Genomic DNA, 23,532 nt, shown 5'->3' with positions numbered 1-23,532 from the left:
CATCCGATTGCGATGAAACTTTTGTCAGTTGTGTGCGGTTTCTAAATTATTATTATATAACATACAAAGTTTGTTGTTTGTTTGTTCCATCCAATTTTGATTTTTTTTTTACTACATATTTATAACATTAATAACGTTTTCATATTTTGGATTCTATTTTAATTTAGTGTTCTTATGTTTGACCTTTATTCCTATTATAATTATTTTCATATTGCCATATTGTATTACACAGATATTTTAATATTAAAGAAATAATTACCTCTTATTATTTTTCAAATATCTAAGATAAATATAACCACGAAGCGACCCCGTGCGAAGCCAGGTACTTCAGCTAGTTTGTTTATAATAATCAATTATCAGAACATTTAAAAAAGAATATTTTACAACATAAAAAAAGAATCAAAAAAAAGGCAGAAATCTACAATTATTGGCCACTTTTTTCAATTATTGGTCACCAAAAGATGCAATTATTGGCCATCCCAAAATTGCTGTAATAACATTATTTAAACAAAAATTAAAAAACAGTTTACGTAATATTATGATCACACATCATTATTAAGTGTTCAATCAAGTACTTAATGCAACTTTATCGTCATTTTGTTAGACATACGTAACATATTACTTAAAAATACAAAGAACACATTCACATTGAGTTACAGTGAGATAGGCATATTTAATTAAATACGTAGAGCTTGTTGGAAATTGATTTCAAAAATTCAAAAGAGATCTTATACCTAGCTAATAGAAGTTAACAAACATCTTGACGTAGCATAAAGGATAAATGAGAATCATTGAAGTTTTCTCACAATCGGAACAGCATACAAAACTTTTCATTAGAGGATTTTTGCGGAAGGAATTTTAGTGTGCTTCTTGGTATTTCAAATCTTCTTGTTACTGAACACAAAGACTCTTCACTATGGTCTTTCATATACTCTATTGCTTCTTTTATACTTCAGTTCTTGACATTTCATTCGTTTATTTTGATGTATTTTTATTCTGGAACAATCAAGAAAAAAGTTTCTATTATCGGCCATCAAAACTACAATTATGGGCCAGGTGGCCAACATTTACCTACGAATGTCGGAGAAATATAATAAAAACAAAGAAGATTAATAATACTGTTAAAACACTATTCAACTAATAAAAATAAATGTAATACTTTACTAATTAATCACATATTCTATTATTAGCAAGGCCGGCTGATAAAGGAAAATCGACATATTTTGGAATCAGTTATTGGCCACCATCATAATATTTTTTCCAAAATATATGTCTAATGATGTATACATAATTCAAATGCATATATAATTGTCAATTGGATTAGCATTTTGTATGATATTAAATGTTTAACATACCTTTTAACAGAAGTCATGTCCTTGTACAATTTACAACAAATCGCACTTATTTCACGGTTTCGCTCGAACTGTCAGATACAAATGCGGTTTTGAGGTTGTTTTATAATGCTTAAAGTAACAATTATCTGTTTTACCAACGGAGGAACAATTGACGAGATTTTTTAATAACTTTATAGATGGCAATGTTGATTTATTATCTTAAAAAACTAGATTTTATCTGCAAGTGGCCAATAGTTGAAGCTGGCCCATAATAGTAGCTCTTACCCTAATAGATTTTCATATTTTTTTCCGATCCTACAACCCCTAAAAAGTCACATGGATACATGTCAAGGTTGGAGATCCACTATCAATGATGCTGCGTCAATATATGACCATGAAACTAATTTATATTATCTAATTTATAAAATGAGAAAAGACAGGGCATCATAATGACATCTACATGCTGAATGTCGGGCTTAGCTCCAGAAGATACGCGGCATGTAAGCTGTTGATTCCTTCTCAATCAGTTCAATCAATAGTCCTTATATAATGTTATCCAAATATTTGATAATTAATGGACGTATTCGAAATCAATGTGTGCTCGGGACGGTTTCTACATAATCCTTCTTCCAATCATTATGATGGCGAATTTGCAATCATCATCCTTATTGCAATGTAGGCAGATTCATTTTCAATTCAACTACATACTGGCACAATATGCAGGCAACTGCAGACGTGTCATATTAATTATGACAACAATATTCTAAAGACATGAACACAAATTTTCAATAATAATCCGTATTGCAATGTATTATTATTCAGTGGCGAAGAGTGGACGTAGACTGTTAAGATCCGCGATAAATAGTACACACTACATTTTGTCGGTTATACGTATTTTTTACTATTGAAATAAGACTACAATTTACAGGTGGTGTAGATAAGTTTTTAAAATTCAATTAAACCCTGCGAAAACCAAATAAATCAAATCAATTTACATTGAAAATTCAAAGTTTAATAAGAGCAAATGCGTATGACTAACAAGGTTTAATGTGCATTATTTATGGGGATCTTAACAGCCTACCTACACCCTTCGCTACTGATCATAATAAGGCAAATCTATAGTTAGATATCATTTTTATCACGAAAGATTCGAATTTGTGGATGAGCAAGCTTGTTACGAGGGTCCTTTTATGTATGTCCTCCTATTAGTATGTGAATTGTATTGGAAGAGATAATTATTTTTAGTGTGTATAGATACACCAGGCATAATTTTGTTGGCAACGTTAGTATATAGTAGGTATATTGTGGCCATGAAGATATGGTCGAAATTAAGTATCGATACCTATCCCAAATTTGGATAACTCTCTGCGTATTGATGATACTTACTGATGATGAAAGTATAATCGTTTAAAACTTTCCCTGTCTGACATTTAGTTAAATACAATCCCAAAGTTAAAATTAATTTGCAAGGGGTTGAACTTGACGCAAACTTCGTGAAATATAGACGAGCTTACGTACAATTATTTATTACTTCATAATGTTATCAAATATCTCTACCCATTTGATATCTATACATTGAATTAATTGATTAAAAACTTTAATTTATTTAGGTGCGAAAATACTAGGTTATCACAATTTAAGTTACTTAAGCTTTTCAAAGTATTCAACGTTTACTTAGTCGTAATTCATGATAATTTATAAATCGTTTTATCACTTGGTATTCACCACATATTGTTTTTACGACACGTGTTTTGCGTATGGTGATCTTCTTAAAGTATGAGGGTATAATTAATTACTGTCAATACGGGGTAGAATTTTCGCAATGAGTTGTCGAATTGTCTACAGTAAATTACTGGAGATAACTGATCAAAGCGTCAAACGGCTGACCTTTTGGTCGTGTTTAATGGTTTAAAATCTATTTTTTACTAGCCCTCACAATTTATCGTGACCCATTGATTGTTATAAATCAAAATTTTCAGTGCATTCTTAAATACCTAGTATTTATACCGTCATTTCTAATAGTTCGTATATTTATATGTTGAATACCTCCGTTCAGGTACTCGAACATTATATTACGTTTTTACTATTTTTTTATTATTATGAGTATATCTATATCATCATTCTCAATTATTATTATTGTAATATATCGCTATTCTAAAGTGCATGCATTATCTATAAATAAATATAACGTGAAACTTAAAAGCAGGGTTTCGAACCGGAACTCAACCGAAAACCGGAAAACCGTTATTTTTGTCGGAACAAAAACCGGAAACGAACCGGAAAAAATATATGTTTCTTTCGGTTCGGTACATGTTTTAATACGCGCGTTAATATGGACTTACTTCCCACTTTAGTTGTCGTAGGCGCAACACGTCTTAAGTCTTGGGTCTTGGCCATTGGACCCTTAGGCTTCGGCCACATAGGTAGGTGCTGAGCTAGGTGCTATGCTTGTCTACTAAAAACACTACTGCCACATTGCACGCTACGTGCTTAGGTACAAATTCATTTGACATAAACACCCGAGGAACAACTTGTTGTAACATTAAGGTAAGGTAAAACAATTTTGAAAAGTATTTATCTATTAGTTTTTTTATTATGTCTCTGCGTCGCAATATTTTTTCGTCCATGGGCACACTGCGGCCCATGCGTCATTATTCATAACCTCATACTGAAGAAACATCCTCCTACTTGCAAAATCACACGGTGACGCAATAAAATTAACCAACACGTTTGTTCGCCGGGAGACTCACTAGGTGACTAATAATCACGTAACGAGGGGCGAAGCGTGCAGTGTGGCCATTGCGACAGTATAGTGTGCGTCCGTTCGCTAGAATATTATGTCAACTAGCACGTACCCACCAAGCAAGGCACCTATCTATGTGGCCTTAGACTTAGACTATTGGGTCACTCACTACCATCCATTAATCACTTGGAGCTGAACCAAAAACCGGTAAAGGCGTTTTTTTTTTCGGAATGAAAACTGGAACCTAACCGATATATTTCTAGATACTTGAACCGGAATGAAAACCGAAACGAAAAAAAATAACGGTTCGAATACCTGCTTAAAAGTCGCTATGTAAAAGTTAACAACTCGTTTGGTCTTCGCCACTGGTATACTTATCATGTTTATGCATTACTATAGCAAGTGCGGGCAAAAAGCACTTATTTTTCTAGGGAGATATCAATATCATTTATTGTCTTTTTTACATTACCCAATGTTATCTTTGATAAAGTATTGCCGATCGCTGTTTTATTGTTTGCATTGTAATAAAATAACAAATAAGTATAATATATTTCAATTTGTAATCTTTTTCTATTCATCAATCTTTATTGAAAGGGGGCTATCAACGTTCTCCCAACTTCCCCTTTTAAGGGGTAAAATTACGCAATGCTACATCTTCCGGGTGCAATACTGAAACAACTTAAAAATATTCAAACATATATGTTAATTTAAGTTTTTTCGTCGAACTTATGTAATATTTAGAGATATCCATAAAAAAACCTTCGTTTCTTTGGTAATTAGTAGGTACCTATAGACCAGCTTCTATATCAAGTCTTCTACGTCACGTGGTTGCGGTTTTCAGTTTCTTCTTCTCGCAATACGTCACTATATTCTAAATAATGCACTTCGTCTGCTTCTGCAAAGGTTTATGCATTTTAATGTTAATACGACTACACGATATCGAACATCACTGAATTATATTAGAAAGTAAATACGGGGGCGGGTTATAGTTCCACAAACAACCGTGGTGACGTTTAAGACTTAATATAAAAGTTGCACTATACGTACTTATAATATCGTCACTGTTCTGGCAGAAGACACTAATTCGAAAAAATGACATAGGTATTCAGTTAGTTATACCAAAATGTTCCTTATTTCAAACTTTAGCGTCTGGTAACCTTCTTAATAAATAAACAAGTCTTTATTTTAAAGTCATCCTTTTTACGATTACTTAATAAACTCACATGATAGACCATTTCAAACATTTTAACAACTTCAAAGTCAAATTACTCAAAACTAGTATTCTCCAGTTAGTGTGTTCTGTCAGAACAGAGACGATATACGGCCTTACATTTTTGTCCATAGGTCAGTATGGGCTAGATGAGAAAGGCAAAGCTTTATTATAGTATTCTTGTCGCTATTAGCTGTAATTAGATGCTTGTGACATTGTTCTACTAACTTATTGTTGATTTTGGAGTGGATATCGGATAGAGAGAGATTGTGATTTTTAAAATATGTTTTATTTCCGAATTCGGAATATTGCTTTTCTAAGTTGTTGCATTGTTACAGTTCAGCTCTTTTATTGCGATGGTTTATTCGATTACATTTATCTAACAATAATAGAGCACTTTATCATCAAAAACGACACTAGTAGCTACGCAATATATCGTATGTCAACCAAGTGTTTGACTATCGTTTACAGGGTTCCGCTATCGAATCTGTCTTTATGAAATACTACATAGATTGATGGACAGCAGCTACCGTGTCAAAACTTTAAATACATCTTGAAAATCTGGATTAATATACATACTGTTGGGAATTGTGGATCGTTTGAGGATCGTAAATAATCAACGTATTTGTTAATATACGAGGGTGGGTCAATAATTCCTTAGAAAAAAGCATTAAAACAGTTTTTATTTTTGTATTTTTTTTTATTTCTCAACATAATCTCCTTGGAGCTCAATACACTTGGTTAGACGTTTCTCAATTTTTTTTAAACCGTCAGAAAAATAAGTTTTCGGAAGGTCCTCAAAATAAGCATTTGTCCGATCGATGACTTCTTCATTTGAAAAAAAACGTTGTCCACTTAGCCATTTTTTTAAGTTTGGGAAAAGGAAAAAGTCACTGTGGGCTAAATCTGGCGAATACGGTGGGTGGTCGACCAATTCGAACTTCAATTCTTCAATTTTAGCCATTGATCGTAAACATGTGTGAACACGGGCATTGTCCTGATGAAAGAGGATTTTTTTCCTGTTTAAATGAGGCCGTTTTTCTTCAATTTCGTTTTTTAGCTGGTCCAATAAAGATGCATAATAATCCCCTGTTATTGTTTTTCCTTTTTCCAAATAGTCAACGAAAATAATTCCACGTGCATCCCAAAATACAGTAGCCATAACCTTACCAGCTGATTTTACGGTTTTCGCCTTATTTGGACATGGTTCGCCTTTCGCAATCCACTGCTTTGACTGTTCTTTCGTCTCGGGAGTATAGTGGTGTATCCATGTTTCATCTACAGTCACAAAGCGACGAAAAAATTCATCCGGATTGCGTTGCATGAGCGACAACAGGGCTTTAGAGGCCACCACCCTATTGCGTTTATTGTCGACTGTGAGCAAACGCGGCACCCATCTTGCAGAAACTTTTTTCATTCCCAATTTGTCATGTAAAATAGAAATGACGCTACCTTTTGAGATCCCTGTAACCTCAATTATCTCACTCAAATTTAATTTTCGGTCACTTAACACCATATCGTGGATTTTATTGATCATTTCTGGTGTAGTCACCTCTACAGGACGTCCTGAGCGTGGTTCATCCTTTGTTGATGTACGACCACGTTTAAATTCATTTAACCAGTTATAAATAGTTGCAAGTGAAGGAGCAGATATGCCGTGAACTAAATCCAACTCATTTTTTATTTCCTTTGCTGTTAACCCTTTTATATTAAAATGTTTAATAACAGCTCTAAACTCAATTTTCTCCATTTTCCATTTTTCCATTTTCCACAAGCAAATTTTTTTTTAAATGTACGAGAAACACACAACAACCCGACCAATCTGATTGAAACTTCGCAGCATACTGAATCGGTAGTGCCGCTGCATGAAAACAAACCGCTTACAGTACTAGTCGCGCCACCTGTCGGCTTTTCTAAGGACTTATTGACCCACCCTCGTATGAAAAACTTTATTTATATTCAACTGCATGAATATTTATTATACAGAGTTATTATAACAGATTACATTTTATAATGCGCGCTTTACAATTATTGACCGAATAGTACTAACTGGAATCACGCCGTACACACAAGTGAAACATAAAACAGTAATTAGTATTTAGCAGCGTCGCGCAGCGAGTGCTAGAGTTAAACACGTATTTATTTTATTCTTATATTATTAATTATAATATTTAATTATGTTGTTATATTAGACGGCTATATATCAACACCTACATAGTTCATTATTAGGTGGACTGAATTATTAATTACCCTAAGGAGACCTCATGTTGCTTTTAACAATACTTGTACCACAGAATAGATTAATAAATATAATTCTGATAGACTATATTTAATACACTACATTTTGATACAGGGTTTCGAATGTATGAGTGTCCTAGGAAAATGAACCACAGATTATACACGTGCAATAGTGTGTGTTGCAACCTTCAATACACCAATGTTAAATGAGCGTCAGTGCATAAACCGAGAGCAGTTGTCAGTATTCGACGTATGACGTATTCTTGACACCCGTTTAAGTTTATCCTGTAAGTGCTCTTCCATATACAAGATCGGTTGTCTGCTTCTCCATACCCGTTAGGTATTTCAGTTCCCATTATTTTTGAGCTCCCTGGCTTTTTCAACCTTATAGAATAGTATGTCAAAATGTATTATACTATCTACTATAGGTATTATTTTCTTTTGATGGTTTGTTAATAATGTCTGTACACGTGCATGTATTTACTGCTAGTAATAGCATGTATATTAAACCATTGCGACAATAACTGTTTACACATAAAAGTGTTAACTGTCTCGCCATCTCATTCAAGCGAGACGCGTTGTCTTTGTGTGGTGCTATTTGACAGGTTGTAAACATCGGTTAAACATCAAAATATGCTCTGCTCGGTATATTTCGTATTTTTTCCGGCAGGTTCGTCACTATCGCTCTGTCAAGCAAGTTGCAACTATCGCGTGAAAATGCGGAAGCCGCATGCTGTCTTACAACTTACACGATAATACGTGTTTACAATACATACTATCAGCAATAAATCCATGCACGTGTAACCGGGCTATATGCAAAATGTTGGCAACATTTTCTGTTGGTTCATCTTTAATAACTTTTTCCAAGCGAATCGAGCCGTTTTTATGATGTTGTCAAATCCACTCATGACACTTCTTTATGTGTCATTGTTCATTTCATAATAAAAATATAATATTTTCATTTACATATTAATTTACAGTCCCGTTTAATTCATCAGGCTTATTCAGCTCAGGTATGATTTCCATACATTTACGTTTTCCACCCTCTCTGAATGGAAAATGCATGCACCCTGCTGAACAATGGAAAATAGGGACCTGTATATTCGCACAAAAGGGGTGTTCTGGTTTATTATTTTTATTCGTATATTACTTCAGAGACAACTGCACCACTGTAATGTTTTTCCGACGTATAAAATACCCCGCTATGTGGCCATCGACTGTACAGCTCTTGGTTGCGATACCTTAAACTTCCAAAGTGTTGATTTTAAAGCATGGCAACGTTTTCCTAAAGATAATAATTAATTGTATAGTATGTTTTATTTATAACAATAGAAACACTTCCGGTTTAGTATTTATTAAGAGTTCACAGAGTTTAATCAACAATAACATAGAATACTTTAAACGGCACACGAAAACAGATAAGATGACTAACTCGGCCAAATAATCAGATGAACTAGCCAAAGAATTAGTTCAGTTCATGTAGGTATCACATTTGACAACTAGAAACCACACTTATCACTAGAAACGAATCTTGATAGTGTCAGGTGCTAATATAGGACCTGTATGATCAAAAGGGTCATATCTAATCAGACTAAGTTGACTGGCTGTAAGACTTGCTTTTCCCTCCACCAGTCGCCACGTCTCCACACCCGTTATGCAGGCGCTCTTCGAATTCGTACCGAAAGTGTCCCAGGAGCAACTTCCCAAGACTTTGGTTGGCGTGCACTACAGTGTGCGTGATCCCTACTTCGATATAACATATTAAGGTCAATTCTCGATGAGAAAAGACCTTCTCGCTCGCCGTAAAATGCCGCAAACTTTTTAAAAGCTGAGAAATTTTCCCTCGTAAATACCAAGTCGCAATGGACGACCGGTTCAACTGAGGGTCGGACCGACTTGAGAAGCTATTCCCTTTCAACTGAGATAAGGGGACACTCCCAGAGGATGTGATCAGCATCCTGCAATTCGTCACATCAGCAAATCCGAGATTCTATTAGGTCAAGCTGACAGAGCTTGGAGGCAAAACCACCGTGTCCGGTTAAGAATTGAGAAATCCATAATTGGTTAATGCACAGTGGCGCGATACCAGTGGTTATACGGGTTCAAAGCCCGTCGAGCATCGTATTTTCAAATATATTTTTTCTAGTGGGTATAATATCTGAGGTGTTTTCAAGTTATGTATGTATATTAAATAATATTAATGGTAGGAAAAGTAGGTGCCTACTTAATGAATAATTTATTTAAGGAATGCATAAAACGTAAAGTGGCGGTACTATTTAATTTGATATAATCTGCGGTGGAGAAAACTAACTTTACAACTGATTCCCTCACATAACACATTAAATGTTATTTTTTTTTTTCTGAATAAGACAGTTTACTTCTCAGTTCCAGGCCAACCGATATACATATTGGTTTTTTGCTTGTTCAATGTTATTCACAAAAATATTATAATATATACCACATAATATAGTTTTATCAAAAAATATTTGCTGAAATGTGTTATTCATAAAATTGTTGGGAACCTCTTTAATTTTTGTTTTAACCCGACAGATGCAATAAGTACAAGACCTAATTTTTGTGCAGAAAGAGCTTACTGAAAGGAAAATTACCTACAAGTGTACGAATACACAATACTACATCCCTATGTGTATTGCAGTATTTTTAGTATTTTTAGTCAGGGCCGGTCAGAGTAATTTTAAAATGCTAGTTTCGTGTTATATACATATTATATACTTGCTATCGTCAGTATTAGCTTGAACCAACCCACTGGTGGATGAAATCAGTTCCAATTTTATTGTATGCTCTTGGTGGTCGTGTGTGTTGAATTTTCCATTATGTAACATAGTAATAATTTGAAAATATCTCATGCATATACCCACTAGAAAAAATCTCTTTTTTCGAAGAAAACAATTACGACACCCGACGGGACCTAGTGGGTATATGCATGAGATGTTTTCAAATTATGTATGTTCAATATATTTATAGAATGTTAGGTACATTCTCAAATCTTATGAAACATGACTATACATTGCTGCCTGATTTCCGGTTGTTCTATTTCACATTTTTAATGCCATTTGGTTCTATTTCCAGAACTCTGTTTAACCCATTAGTTAGAATATAAAAATTATGAACACATTTGTAGATAACCTCGAAAATAAGTTATTCTTTTATACACATAACACAGTTTTTAATATATATAGGTTGTGCAATTATTTCAATTTGAACTATCAAATTGCTCTCCTGAGAATTTTACAGAAAATGACATAGAACAACCTGGGAATCAGACAGCAATGTATATATTGGTGGTGCAATTTATTATTTCAATGTGAACTTTCAAATTGCTCTCCTGAACATTTTACTGAAAGTGACATAGAAAAATCAGGCAGCGACATACTGAATTATTTATTTTTTTATTTTAATCAGTGCTATTAAAATTAAATAGGTATGCATTCAAAATTCATAAAACAGGATATCTAAACGTCACTCTATTTTGAGGCGGAGGTTTCTGTTTCCCTTTTATGCATCTGTTGCCGTTCAAAAATAAATAAAAAACAAAGCGCGGAAAAATAATGGGCCATCAAATGAATGCTATGACCCATGCCGGTACGCCCCTGTCCTCCATTTTACCCCACGACAGTGTAATTTCTACAACAATGGTTTCCATTCCCGTTCGTTTGTGGAAAATTCAAGTTATTTATTTCTTTTTTCGTTCGACTGAGCTAAAATTCCAAAGACGACAGCCCTACAATGCCGAAATTAAAGAGACGCGGAATTTACTGTTTTCCCTATAAAATTGTATTTTATTTGACGTTCATTTGAACTCACTCTTACTCTTTAGTGATGTCACATATTACAAAGGAATCAGACAAGTGGTATTTTTTTTTCTTTTTAACTAAGGTTTATCTAAATTCTTTTATAAATAAAGGAGGATATGCAATTCAAATGTGTTCGAATTTTGACCTAATATGGTATGATAATAATTATCATATTTTAGATATTATATTATATATTATAATAATTATCATATTTTAGATATTATATAGAATTACAATATCATACATTAGCTGAAGAAATACAATATAAAGAAAATGATCCATTTTTTAATATATTTAAATTGATGGAAATTATGATTTATATTAAAGCCTCAATTACATTGAGCTTCTTTACGAGCTGTGTGTTGGCGAATTTATAATCTGCCTGTAAAGTCGCCCAGTGTAATCATCGAACAAGCTAACATGTTCGATGATTACACTGGGCGACTTTACAGGCAAATTATAAATTCGCCAATAAACAGCTCGTAAATAAGCTCAATGTAATTGAGGCTTAAGACGGTAAATATTGAAACGGCAAATAATTTTCAACTATAGGTGCGACGAAATTTTGGACTCGCTGGCAATCGGAGAGCGAACGTCGAGCTGTGAACACGCCAATTTGTTTCGTGATGGCGACGGGGGTATCAATTCTTAAATCGTGTAAAGATGACTAAAACGTTACCCATTTACTTGTAAAAGAAAACATGTCAATGAATATATTATTATTGTTACTAATAGAGCAATAAACAGAACATTAAATGGACGCATGTTGGATTTAAACGACAAATTATATTTCGTTCGGCACGCGTCATTTGCACAATCCGCGCATCGCCTAGCCACGATATTTTTAGACCATGCCTCTACTGAGGTATTATAGCCTTAACAGTAAAACATCGATAGCTTAATTAGGTAGTAAAAAAACAGCGCCGGACTGCAGTAGTCCCTCAAAATTCGCAAGTTTATTTTGTTTCGAATACTTTTCATTTTTTATATGATAGGTGTGTTTATGGTGTGTTCCAAACATTGGTGTATTATCAATGGTTCCAAATTATGTATGGTTCAGTAAAGAATACTGCATTGCTTAGTCTTTTGTATTCATTAGAAATGAAATGACAGACCACCTCAATTATTGTGAATAGAAAGGCAGCCAAAGACGCCGAATATAGTTGTTAATTAAATGTTAGATAAACAATCATAAAAACCATATTACGTATATTTCCGAATCTTTAAAATAGCTGTCAGATAATATGTCAGCTATAAACAGGGAACTCAGAAATAATGGGAACTGAAATACATAACGGGTAAGGCGATAGCAGGTAACCGACTCGAGTAAGGAAGAATCCGGGTTAAACTTTCACACGTGTTAAGAATACATTTTACGTCGAATACTAAAAACTGCTCTCGGTTTATGCATTTACGCTCATTTAATATTGGTGTATTACACACACTATTGCACGTGCATAATGCGTGCTTCATTTTCGTAGGACACTCACACATTCAAAACCCTGCATCAAGATGCGGCGTTTGAATATAGCATATCGGTATTATATTTATTATCTGTTCTGTGGCTATAAACAATGCCGCCATGTTTCTATGCGCTAACGTACAGTATATTAATTTAGTTGTGTCTACAAATTCAACCTTAAGCTAATTAATAATAAGCTTAAGGTACAATTATAAATTAATTAGGTACGTATTTTTTTCAACTTATACGAGGTATAAATGAGAACTCTGCCATTCTGAGCAGTGTTGACCTGTGTGTCTCTGATAACTATCTTAGAAATAGAGACCATCAGTTGTTTATTCTCCCAAGGTGCAGAACCAACCTGCCACTGGTAATGCCAATTGGGAGGGCGATAACTATGTTCAACGAAATTGCTTCGGGTGTTGATATATTCCACCTACGTGAGAATGAGTTTAGGTGGACGTTGTTTTATAAATTCTTAAAATAGGGTCTGCTTAACTCATCCGGTGTACTTCCTTGTACCTATCTAATTTATCTACTGATCTATCTCTTTTTTAAATGTAATACTGTTATATTTATATATCTTTGTTTCTAAATGTCATGTGAACGTCTTAAACTTATAATTTGTAATGTCCACAATATGTTTAAAAAAAAAATGAATTGAAAATTGAATTGAACCAGACTAAAAAATAAGTACATAACAAATACTTCGAGTTCATAACGATTCCATCTAGTTATAGCTGAAGCTCTTATCCCAAATAGATTTTTTTTAGAATTATTAATAACCATGTCCTTGCTTTTTCGTACAAGGTGGTTGTCAGTAATTGTGAACAATCACAAACACCCAGGCTTTGGGAAAAACACATAAATATTGTATCCTGACCGGGAATCGAACCCATAACTCTCGGGTGGAAGGCAACCGCCTTGCGCACTGCACCACGAGAGCCGCCCTCCCAAATAGATTGATTGATACATAATTAATGAATTTCGTTTTTCTTTGCCCACAGCTGGATATCGAAAAAGCCTTCGGTGACTTTGCGAAGACTCAGGCGAACGAGATCACAGCGCCGATGAAGCGTGATGTAACGGATCCCATCTACAAGAGGAGGATGGACCTCTTGTCAAAATCCGGAGACACTCTTCTTGGAACTGACCAATGGAACAATGTGAGTGGTTTTTTCCTTCCGACTGGTTTTAAGGGGGAGTGTAGTGACTAGCGACAGCTAGTGGCGGAATTGCGCAACGAATAGCGCTTTAATTAAAAGAAAAACGGTGTGCACATGCACGCGCGTTATAAGTTATAGGTACTTACTTCTTTGGCGTAACAAAACAAAAACAAAACTTTTGATAACCTAGATTTTTCGACTAGCTCTTAATTATCTTGTTAAATTACACACTCAAGAAAAACGGCCGTTTATTGGAGCGCCGTTGGTTTATTTCTATACAACTTATATTACTAAATTATATAATTATTTCTCATTGTTTTTATTTTTAAAGGAACAACTGTCACTCTGACGTTTAATTGGTTGTTTACGCAAGGAATTGCAAATGGCTGACATTAAAAATTCGAAACAATTCTACTATCACACTTGCGTTTGTATACAGCTGACTGTTTCACAGCTAACTTCATACTGTCGGGCACTTTCGTAACGGTCTGCGCGCGCAGGTCTCAATTTCACTCTACCAAACGCCCTAAAAGAAGTATAACTTCAAAAACGGATTTTGTTTAGTACAATTTAATTGTAGTTTACCGGTACTTTTTTTTGAGTGGTGGTAACTGTCAATTCTTGTTGAAAAGAAATTGTAGTAAATATGAACTTATTCCAAAAAGTCTTCTTTGTCGGGAACCAGATGATTTGGCTATCTGATAACCTTCTTCACGGCTTTGCTTCATCCCCCTCGTCATTCAGCGATAAGCACGCCCTTCGTCAGTGTGAAACCTGTGGCCCTATCAATTTATTCTGCCCGTACGGAGGGAGCTCATCCTAGCCAGCTCCATCCGATTTTCGACCCGACCCAATGACACGAGTTTTTCCAGGTTGTCATCTCTTCTCAGCATGCTGTATGACCAAAAAACTGAAGAGCGAAGGCAAACCGAGGAAAGTCTGTGTCGAATTTTGAGTTCGCTACTTATGGTGCCGTTGGTACATTTTTTAGTAGTGGCGAAGGGTGGGGATAGGCTGTTAATATCCTACATAAATATTGCACATTAAACTTTGTCAGTCATTTATATTCGCTTTTCTTTATCTAAGACTACAATTTACAAATGGTGTTGGTTAGTTTTAAAAATCAATTAAACCTTGCCTAAACCAAACCATAATAGTTTTGGCATATTATGGGCGATTCAACAAAATAGTGCACACTTTTTCATTCACACTTGTTTGTTTTCGTTGAATTAAGAATACATATTACACATCCTGTTGGTTATATTTTTTTAAATTCATTAAGCCCTGCCTAACCAAGCCATAGTAGTTTTAAAATATTCTTATATCTATAAAATATCCAAAATTATGTATGGTTTAATGACCTAATTTTAGATAATTTATAGATAGACGACTATTTTTTGACTATTGTCTATTATAGCTTGGTTTTCGCAGTGTTTAATTGAATTTAAAAAAAATAACCGACACTATCTGTAAATTGTAGACTTAATGAAAACAAATGTGTGTGACAGACAAAGTTTATTGTTCACTATTTATGTCGGATCTTAACAGCCTACCTCCACACTTCGCCACTGAATATGTCTTGACAGTAGATTTAAAATATTGTTTTTTTCATTGTACAGTTGGTGTCATATTCAGAGACTGCAGTTAATGCCATGGAAACCACAAAGAGTATTGACTGCCGGCCTCGTCCTCCGCAGAACTGCACCCAAGCTGGTAACTATTTTTTTCGTATTTTGTCTCCAACGTCCAAACTCTCCCCATTTTTAAGCTAAAGTACATTCATATACATTGAAGATTAATTTAAAAGTATAGGAAAAACTCGTACACCTACAGGTACGTATTTCCTATTAGAATTATTATTTAAATATCTCCTTTTCATCAAATCGAACATAGAGGCCATGGGGCTCAATGAGACAGTACCTAGTTTAGTGGGTAATACAAGTGAAACAGTCACAGAAACACGCAGGCTTTAAAAATGTATTGTGACCTCACCGGAAGTCTAACCCGTAAACCCCGGATGACAAGAATATGCCTTGGGTATAGGACTGCAGGAGTTGCCGTATAACATATTATCTACAAGCGACAGCCCGCGACTTTTTTCGTGTGAAATACGGGGAAAAACTATACTGATCTGATTTATTTTTTTCCTCATATCAATGAGATAGACAACGGTTAGATATAGGCGCGCAACCATTTACCGAGGAATTTCATCTATATGTATATTTAATTAATGCCTTTAGAATGTAGACTGTCCAAGCCAATTGTTGTAACCCTCAAATATTAAATTGTTCAAGAAGTGAAAAAACTGTGGGCAATTGTATTAACGGGATTTATTTATTATTTTATTACAAATTGAGAATTTTCTTTTATTGACAATACCTACCTTGATTCGTTAACTTTTCAATATTCCTTCGTTTTTAAATAAAATGATTTTCTGTTTTCAGAATATATTGAAGTCCTAGCGAAGTCAAAAGACCCTCAAGTGTTATCGTCTGCCAAAGCGTCCTGGGAAAAGGTACTGCTGAACGAAACCACCTTCGCCACTAGGATTCTTCCACTCTTGAGGAACTCTTCACATATGAATGGTAAGAAGGAATAATTTTTATTTGGAGTTATCTAAAAATAATTTTTATTATTTTTTATTTATTTATTTATTATTTTTTGTTTGTTTCATTAGTAGTCTGTTAGAGAGAGAAAATTGGGAAAACACAAAACCATTTAAGAAAACTTTTTCCATATAAACTAGTCCTACTCGAAATATATGAATGTGAATCCGAAAAAAAATAGTTTTTTTTTCATGTCTAATAGGATCATAATATGGGCCTCCGCAGAGTGGAGATTAACATATATATATATATATTTTTTTACGATAAATGGATGTCGGCCACTTGCTCAACATATTAGGTCCATACTCTTGACTCCAAACACAAATTGAAAAACAATATATGTATTTACCAGACCCATGATTCGAACCTGGGATCCACGACATTATAAACCGACGTGTAAGCCGCTCGGCCATTATTAAGAAAATTAGCTGCAAGCCATTTCGCATTGCAGACTTATTGATGGCATATACTTCACACATGTATCACCTGTAACTGTAAAAAACCGCTAATTTTTTTAAATTCATAAATAATTGTGAAATGTGCACATACTATTATTAATGAGATAATTTCCTGACACTTTGTTTAGATACAACATTACATATTATTATGTAGTTTACCCAATATAATAGAACGTCAAAACAGGATGGAAAGATTGTGTGTTTCAATGCGCCAACATACAGAAAATTATTTTTCTATACACACCATTTAACCATACTAAAATCGTTGTGGAGCTGCTATCAAGTATTGTAATATAATTTTTTTTTAAAGAGATCTAATATTTTCCATACAAAGACAAAGGAATTCCGACTACTAGCTCGACAGTGGACATATGGGGGGAGGTGGAGTTCATCCAAGTAAAAAGGATAAAAGCTAAAAAATATGAAAAAAAAACAAAATCCATGTAAAGGTATCACATCGCGTTTTTTCTAGGTTATGACAGCGTTGAGGAATATTGGGAGATGCTTGCAGAATACCCAGATGCCTTCAAAAAATCCCAAGACCTCTGGGAAAAGCTGGAGCCATTGTACAACGATTTGCAAAAGTATGTTGTTTTAAAACTGCAGAAAAATGGCATCACAGTTCGTGAAGATGGTACCATTCCGTCATACTTGTTGGGTGAGAATTTTGATAAAATTTTACTTTACTTTTCAGATTAAGTTAAATACACAGATAGAGCGTTTCCATACAGAAATAATAAATATCCCCCAATTCCAAGAAACGCGAAGCCAAACACATGGTGTGACATACTCTATTACAGGGATGGCGAACCTATGGCACGCGTGCCACTAATGGCTCGCGGGATGATTTTGGATGGCACGCTAAAGTTTTATTTTAATATATATTTAAAATAATGATGACATAGCTATGCGTATTTTCTGGGTTTTTATCTTAATATTATTTTTCCCAATCGATGCGCAAACGGAAACGACCAAATTCATGCATAAATGACAGATCGCATTGTATAAAAATTGGCAGGTAAATATTCTTCAAGAATAAGCATTAGGTACATACTCTTAATGTAAAATATATAATTGCATAGGTCAGTCCTTAGGCTGTATGCGCAATACATTATCGTACTATCCTCATCAGGCGACAGTGAGAGCCGCGCCATGAATTTCTGATTTTAATCGATTTGTAATGCTTGAGACCACTGTAGCGAGAGAATGCCTCATCTTATCGGAGCAACTATTGTGTCAATTTGTGCGCAAAGAGCCAAACTAACTAATACAGTATTACAAATTTTCATTGATATCCACCAAAATGGCTACAACAAATAAGAAACAAAAACTTGGTGGAGCTAGTAATAGTGAATCTAAAATCAAATGCTTTAAGGGGGGACATGCTCGTCGAAGGTCAAAATTGAGTTTTTATTGTATATTCAAACCATGATCCTGGACACTCCTTAAACGTTGTAGATGATCTATTTATATAATTTTGAAGCCTTATTATCCTTTATAGTTATTTTAAACATTTGATGACTGCATGAAGTATTTTTGTTACATAAAATAGTATTCTTTTAAACCTCTCGCTCTAATGTTTTAGAATATAGTCATATTTCGGTACATAACTGTGCAGTGGTGTTAAGATTTTTTACGTTTATTAATTTTTAAACGCATTTATAAAACCATTAGCATAATTTATTACGAGATAATTTTTGTAAAATATTCACGATAAAAAATTATATTGATAATCTCTGTGATCCCAAATTTGACAAGAATTAGGCATTTTATTATTCAAAAAATCGGCAAGATTAACACATTTGAAGATAATTTTAAAGATATTTAGTATAAGCTATGTCTTTGACCATTCAAGTGTGATAAACATCTTATGAATAATGATTGCTTTATAATAATTATTGACCTAAGAATAAGGTAGTGTTTTTTTGAAATACGCCATTACTTTTGTCATTCCCTAGTAGTTAAGCTACAACATACGGCCGTGGCCATAAAATGACAAACTATAATTAAAGTAGGGAGTAAAATGATGTTGACGCGCGTGTTTGAACATGTACCGTTTAAAAAAAAATAAAAATAAATTCGGTTAGGTACATGTTCAAACACGCGCGTTAACATAATTTTACTCCCTACTTTAATTATAGTTTGTCATTTTATGGCTACGGCCGTATGTTGTAGTTTAACCACTAGGGAATGACAAAAGAAATGGCGTATTTCAAAAAAACACTACCTTCTTCTTAGGTCAATAATTATTATAAAGCAATCATTATTCATAAGATGTTTATCACACTTGAATGGTCAAAGACATAGCTTATACTAAATATCTTTAAAATTATCTTCAAATGTGTTAATCTTGCCGATTTTTTGAATAATAAAATGCCTAATTCTTGTCAAATTTGGGATCACAGAGATTATCAATATAATTTTTATCGTGAATATTTTACAAAAATTATCTCGTAATAAATTATGCTAATGGTTTTATAAATGCGTTTAAAAATTAATAAACGTAAAAAATCTTAACACCACTGCACAGTTATGTACCGAAATATGACTATATTCTAAAACATTAGAGCGAGAGGTTTAAAAGAATACTATTTTATGTAACAAAAATACTTCATGCAGTCATCAAATGTTTAAAATAACTATAAAGGATAATAAGGCTTCAAAATTATATAAATAGATCATCTACAACGTTTTAGGAGTGTCCAGGATCATGGTTTGAATATACAATAAAAACTCAATTTTGACCTTCGACGAGCATGTCCCCCCTTAAGCACGAGTATGTACGTTTATTAGTAGTAATCTCAATACTGTCGCTGCTAGCTTTGAAGTAGCCAAAGTAATCGCCAAACATGGAAAACCATTCAGCGATGGAGACTATACCAAGAATGCATTTTTAGAATATGCACTGTTTTTTTTTAATTTTTTTTAATCGGATTCCAAAATTTTTTTTTTCATTTTTTTTCTCCATGAAAAACTGTTCGGCACGACAGTCAGTTGAAAAATAATATTTCGGAAATTTTGGCACGCGTACGTAAAAAGGTTCGCTAACCCTGCTCTATTATATATATTTTTATAAAAGCTTATTTGTTCTTAGATTCTGCCAGGAAGTGCAAAAGGCATACTAAAAGTTACCTTGTTTTCGATCAATCTACGAGGGTGGGTCAATAATTCCTTAGAAAAAAGCATTAAAACAGTTTTTATTTTTGTATTTTTTTTTATTTCTCAACATAATCTCCTTGGAGCTCAATACACTTGGTTAGACGTTTCTCAATATTTTTTAAACCGTCAGAAAAATAAGTTTTCGGAAGGTCCTCAAAATAAGCATTTGTCCGATCGATGACTTCTTCATTTGAAAAAAAACGTTGTCCACTTAGCCATTTTTTTAAGTTTGGGAAAAAGTCACTGGGGGCTAAATCTGGCGAATACGGTGGGTGGTCGACCAATTCGAACTTCAATTCTTCAATTTTAGCCATTGATCGTAAACATGTGTGAACACGGGCATTGTCCTGATGAAAGAGGATTTTTTTCCTGTTTAAATGAGGCCGTTTTTCTTCAATTTTGTTTTTTAGCTGGTCCAATAAAGATGCATAATAATCCCCTGTTATTGTTTTTCCTTTTTCCAAATAGTCAACGAAAATAATTTCACGTGCATCCCAAAATACAGTAGCCATAACCTTACCAGCTGATTTTACGGTTTTCGCCTTCTTTGGACATGGTTTGCCTTCGCAATCCACTGCTTTGACTGTTCTTTCGTCTCGGGAGTATAGTGGTGTATCCATGTTTCATCTACAGTCACAAAGCGTCGAAAAAATTCATCCGGATTGCGTTGCATGAGCGACAACAGGGCTTTAGAGGCCACCACCCTATTGCGTTTATTGTCGACTGTGAGCAAACGCGGCACCCATCTTGCAGAAATTTTTTTCATGCCCAATTTGTCATGTAAAATAGAAATGACGCTACCTTTTGAGATCCCTGTAACCTCAATTATCTCACTCAACTTTAATCTTCGGTCACTTAACACCATATCGTGGATTTTATTGATCATTTCTGGTGTAGTCACCTCTACAGGACGTCCTGAGCGTGGTTCATCCTTTGTTGATGTACGACCACGTTTAAATTCATTTAACCAGTTATAAATAGTTGCAAGTGAAGGAGCAGATATGCCGTGAACTAAATCCAACTCATTTTTTATTTCGTTTGCTGTTAACCCTTTTATATTAAAATGTTTAATAACAGCTCTAAACTCAATTTTCTCCATTTTCCATTTTTCCATTTTCCACAAGCAAATTTTTTTTTAAAATGTACTAGAAACACACAACAACCCGACCAATCTGATTGAAACTTCGCAGCATACTGAATCGGTAGTGCCGCTGCATGAAAACAAACCGCTTACAGTACTAGTCGCGCCACCTGTCGGCTTTTCTAAGGACTTATTGACCCACCCTCGTATGATATAATTTTTTACAGAAGCCTTATAAAAATATTCAAGATTCAAAACTATTTGGGACATAGTAATATGAAGTTAACATAGATTTTTTTTTATTTTGTAATACATATATTAAATTTTAATTTACCATGGGCTCCAATTACGGGTATAGTAGTAAAACAGTAGGGTAGTAGTGAAACAATCACAGAAACACTCGAGCTTGAAAAATCAATAAGTTTTATTATGACCTCACCGGAAATTCAACCTGGAAACCCAGTGACTTGTGCATTGAACTGTGAAAGGTAGACTGTTATACTTTGGTATGAGATAATTTATATTTTTTAATAAAATCTTTTTTACTGTAGGATCTCTATTTGGTGAGGATTGGTCCAATATTATCGAAATGGTTGTGCCTACCCAATACATCTATGAAGAAATGAACAAGAATATCAAAGATAAGGTAGGTGTAGTTCTGGATCCTATTATAATAATATTATATACATATAATATAATTTTATTTAATTATTCAAAAAATAACTGGAAAATTTTTTAGTGATGCATTGCCATCTATTAATAAATGTAAGAATCTAACTAATGGGAAACTAAAGAAGCTTCATACAAATATTCATAGATGGTACTATTGTGAGATGGTTATGTTTCTTTAATTTTATGTTAATTTTCCTTGTTTTAGCAACTTGGTGGCAAAAATGCATATATTCAAGCAAGTGATATGATGCTGAGATTGGGTCTGGAGCAATTGAAAGAATCATTCTGGAATGATTCCGTTTTCAATAAAACGTGTCCGGCAAAACTCTTCAAACTTTGCCGCGGAGGTGATACCAAAGTCTTCACCTGCGGGGAACCCAGTCTGACTAACTTATTGGATGCTCATGATATTGGAATGAGTGCCATGTACTCGCAGATCAAAGCACTTCTCAGGGCTAATACTTACATGCTCAGAGATGCCAATAGATTCACAGGTAATCAATAAAGAAATATCACTTAATTTTGGAATTATTAAATTTGTGTCCGGAAACTTGTACATTAGTTCGCCGTATCACACTTCACCGTGAAATGTTATATCGAAAATATATGGCCGTATATTAAAGACCGTCCAACCTATTTGGGTCGTATAGTACTGACATAAAAGTCATGTCTAAATAAAACACGATTCTTGTCAGTTTACACTTTACAGGAAGCCAGCAGCAAACAAATTTTGAAAATAGCCGATATACTGAATTTGTTAGGTTAGGTAAGGTTAGTCGGTCCGACCCTCAGTTGGACCGGTCGGCCATTGCGACTTGGTATCTACGAGGGAAAATTTCTCAGCTTTTAAAAAGTTTGCAGCATTATACGGCGAGCGAGAAGGTCTTTTCTCATCGAGAATTGACCGTAATACATTATATGGAAGTAGGGATCACGCACACTCTAGTGCACGCCAACCAAGGTCTTGGGAAGTTGCTCCTGGGACACTTTCGGCACAAATTTGAACAGCGCCTATCGTTCGTTACGCCACGGTATACGCCTGCATAACGGGTGTGGAGACGTGGCGGGTGGTGGAGGGAAAAGCAAGTGTTAGGTTAGGTTACGTTTTCATTCTTGAATTCATGAATTTTGCCAAAATCGGCTATGAAAATTGAATTAATATTCATATTGAATCTAATAAAATTGGAGACCATATAGTATACGGTCATCTCTTTCCGATAAGAAAGCTCACGGTGAACTGTGCCACGGTGAAATGTTTTACGTACAATTTACATTGTAACCTAATAAAATACGTTAATGAAATTTCTGCATCTAGTTTTAACTTACATTGATTTAATTTTTTTGTCTTAGCTATGGATGAGGCACTATCTGGTTTGGGGTCTCTTTTGGCTCTCTCTCCATTCCAACTGAGCATCGAAGGAGTTCTTCCGATCAAGATTTCGCAGTCACAGAAATATGAATTCACCAGCAGGATTGCCTTACAGCTTATTTCGGCGCTGAGGGATCTGCCAAAGTAAGATAAATGATTTGATCCATTCATAGATTAAATCTGTGAATAATCTAATCTGTCACTAAATTTTAGTGACAT

The 23,532-nt window shown here is 34.3% G+C and overlaps 1 protein-coding gene across 1 annotated transcript in view; it reads left to right on the top strand.

Annotated features, from left to right (window-relative positions):
- Positions 1 to 23,532, top strand: part of LOC147073456 (angiotensin-converting enzyme-like) — a 564,409-nt gene that overhangs the window by 527,679 nt on the left and 13,198 nt on the right. Inside the window, exons 4-10 of the mRNA XM_085945495.1 lie at positions 13,810 to 13,968; positions 15,588 to 15,681; positions 16,413 to 16,553; positions 17,505 to 17,690; positions 21,824 to 21,918; positions 22,150 to 22,438; positions 23,295 to 23,457. Coding sequence (XP_085801621.1) covers positions 13,810 to 13,968; positions 15,588 to 15,681; positions 16,413 to 16,553; positions 17,505 to 17,690; positions 21,824 to 21,918; positions 22,150 to 22,438; positions 23,295 to 23,457 — 1,127 coding nt within the window. The remainder of the gene's footprint in view (positions 1 to 13,809; positions 13,969 to 15,587; positions 15,682 to 16,412; positions 16,554 to 17,504; positions 17,691 to 21,823; positions 21,919 to 22,149; positions 22,439 to 23,294; positions 23,458 to 23,532) is intronic.

Source organism: Rhyacophila brunnea, unplaced genomic scaffold, assembly GCF_057557595.1.
Source record: "Rhyacophila brunnea isolate RB1 unplaced genomic scaffold, BYU_Rbru_1.0 scaffold_18, whole genome shotgun sequence".
Classification (NCBI taxonomy): Eukaryota; Metazoa; Arthropoda; class Insecta; order Trichoptera; family Rhyacophilidae; genus Rhyacophila; species Rhyacophila brunnea.
This window is presented reverse-complemented; position numbering and strand designations above follow the sequence as displayed.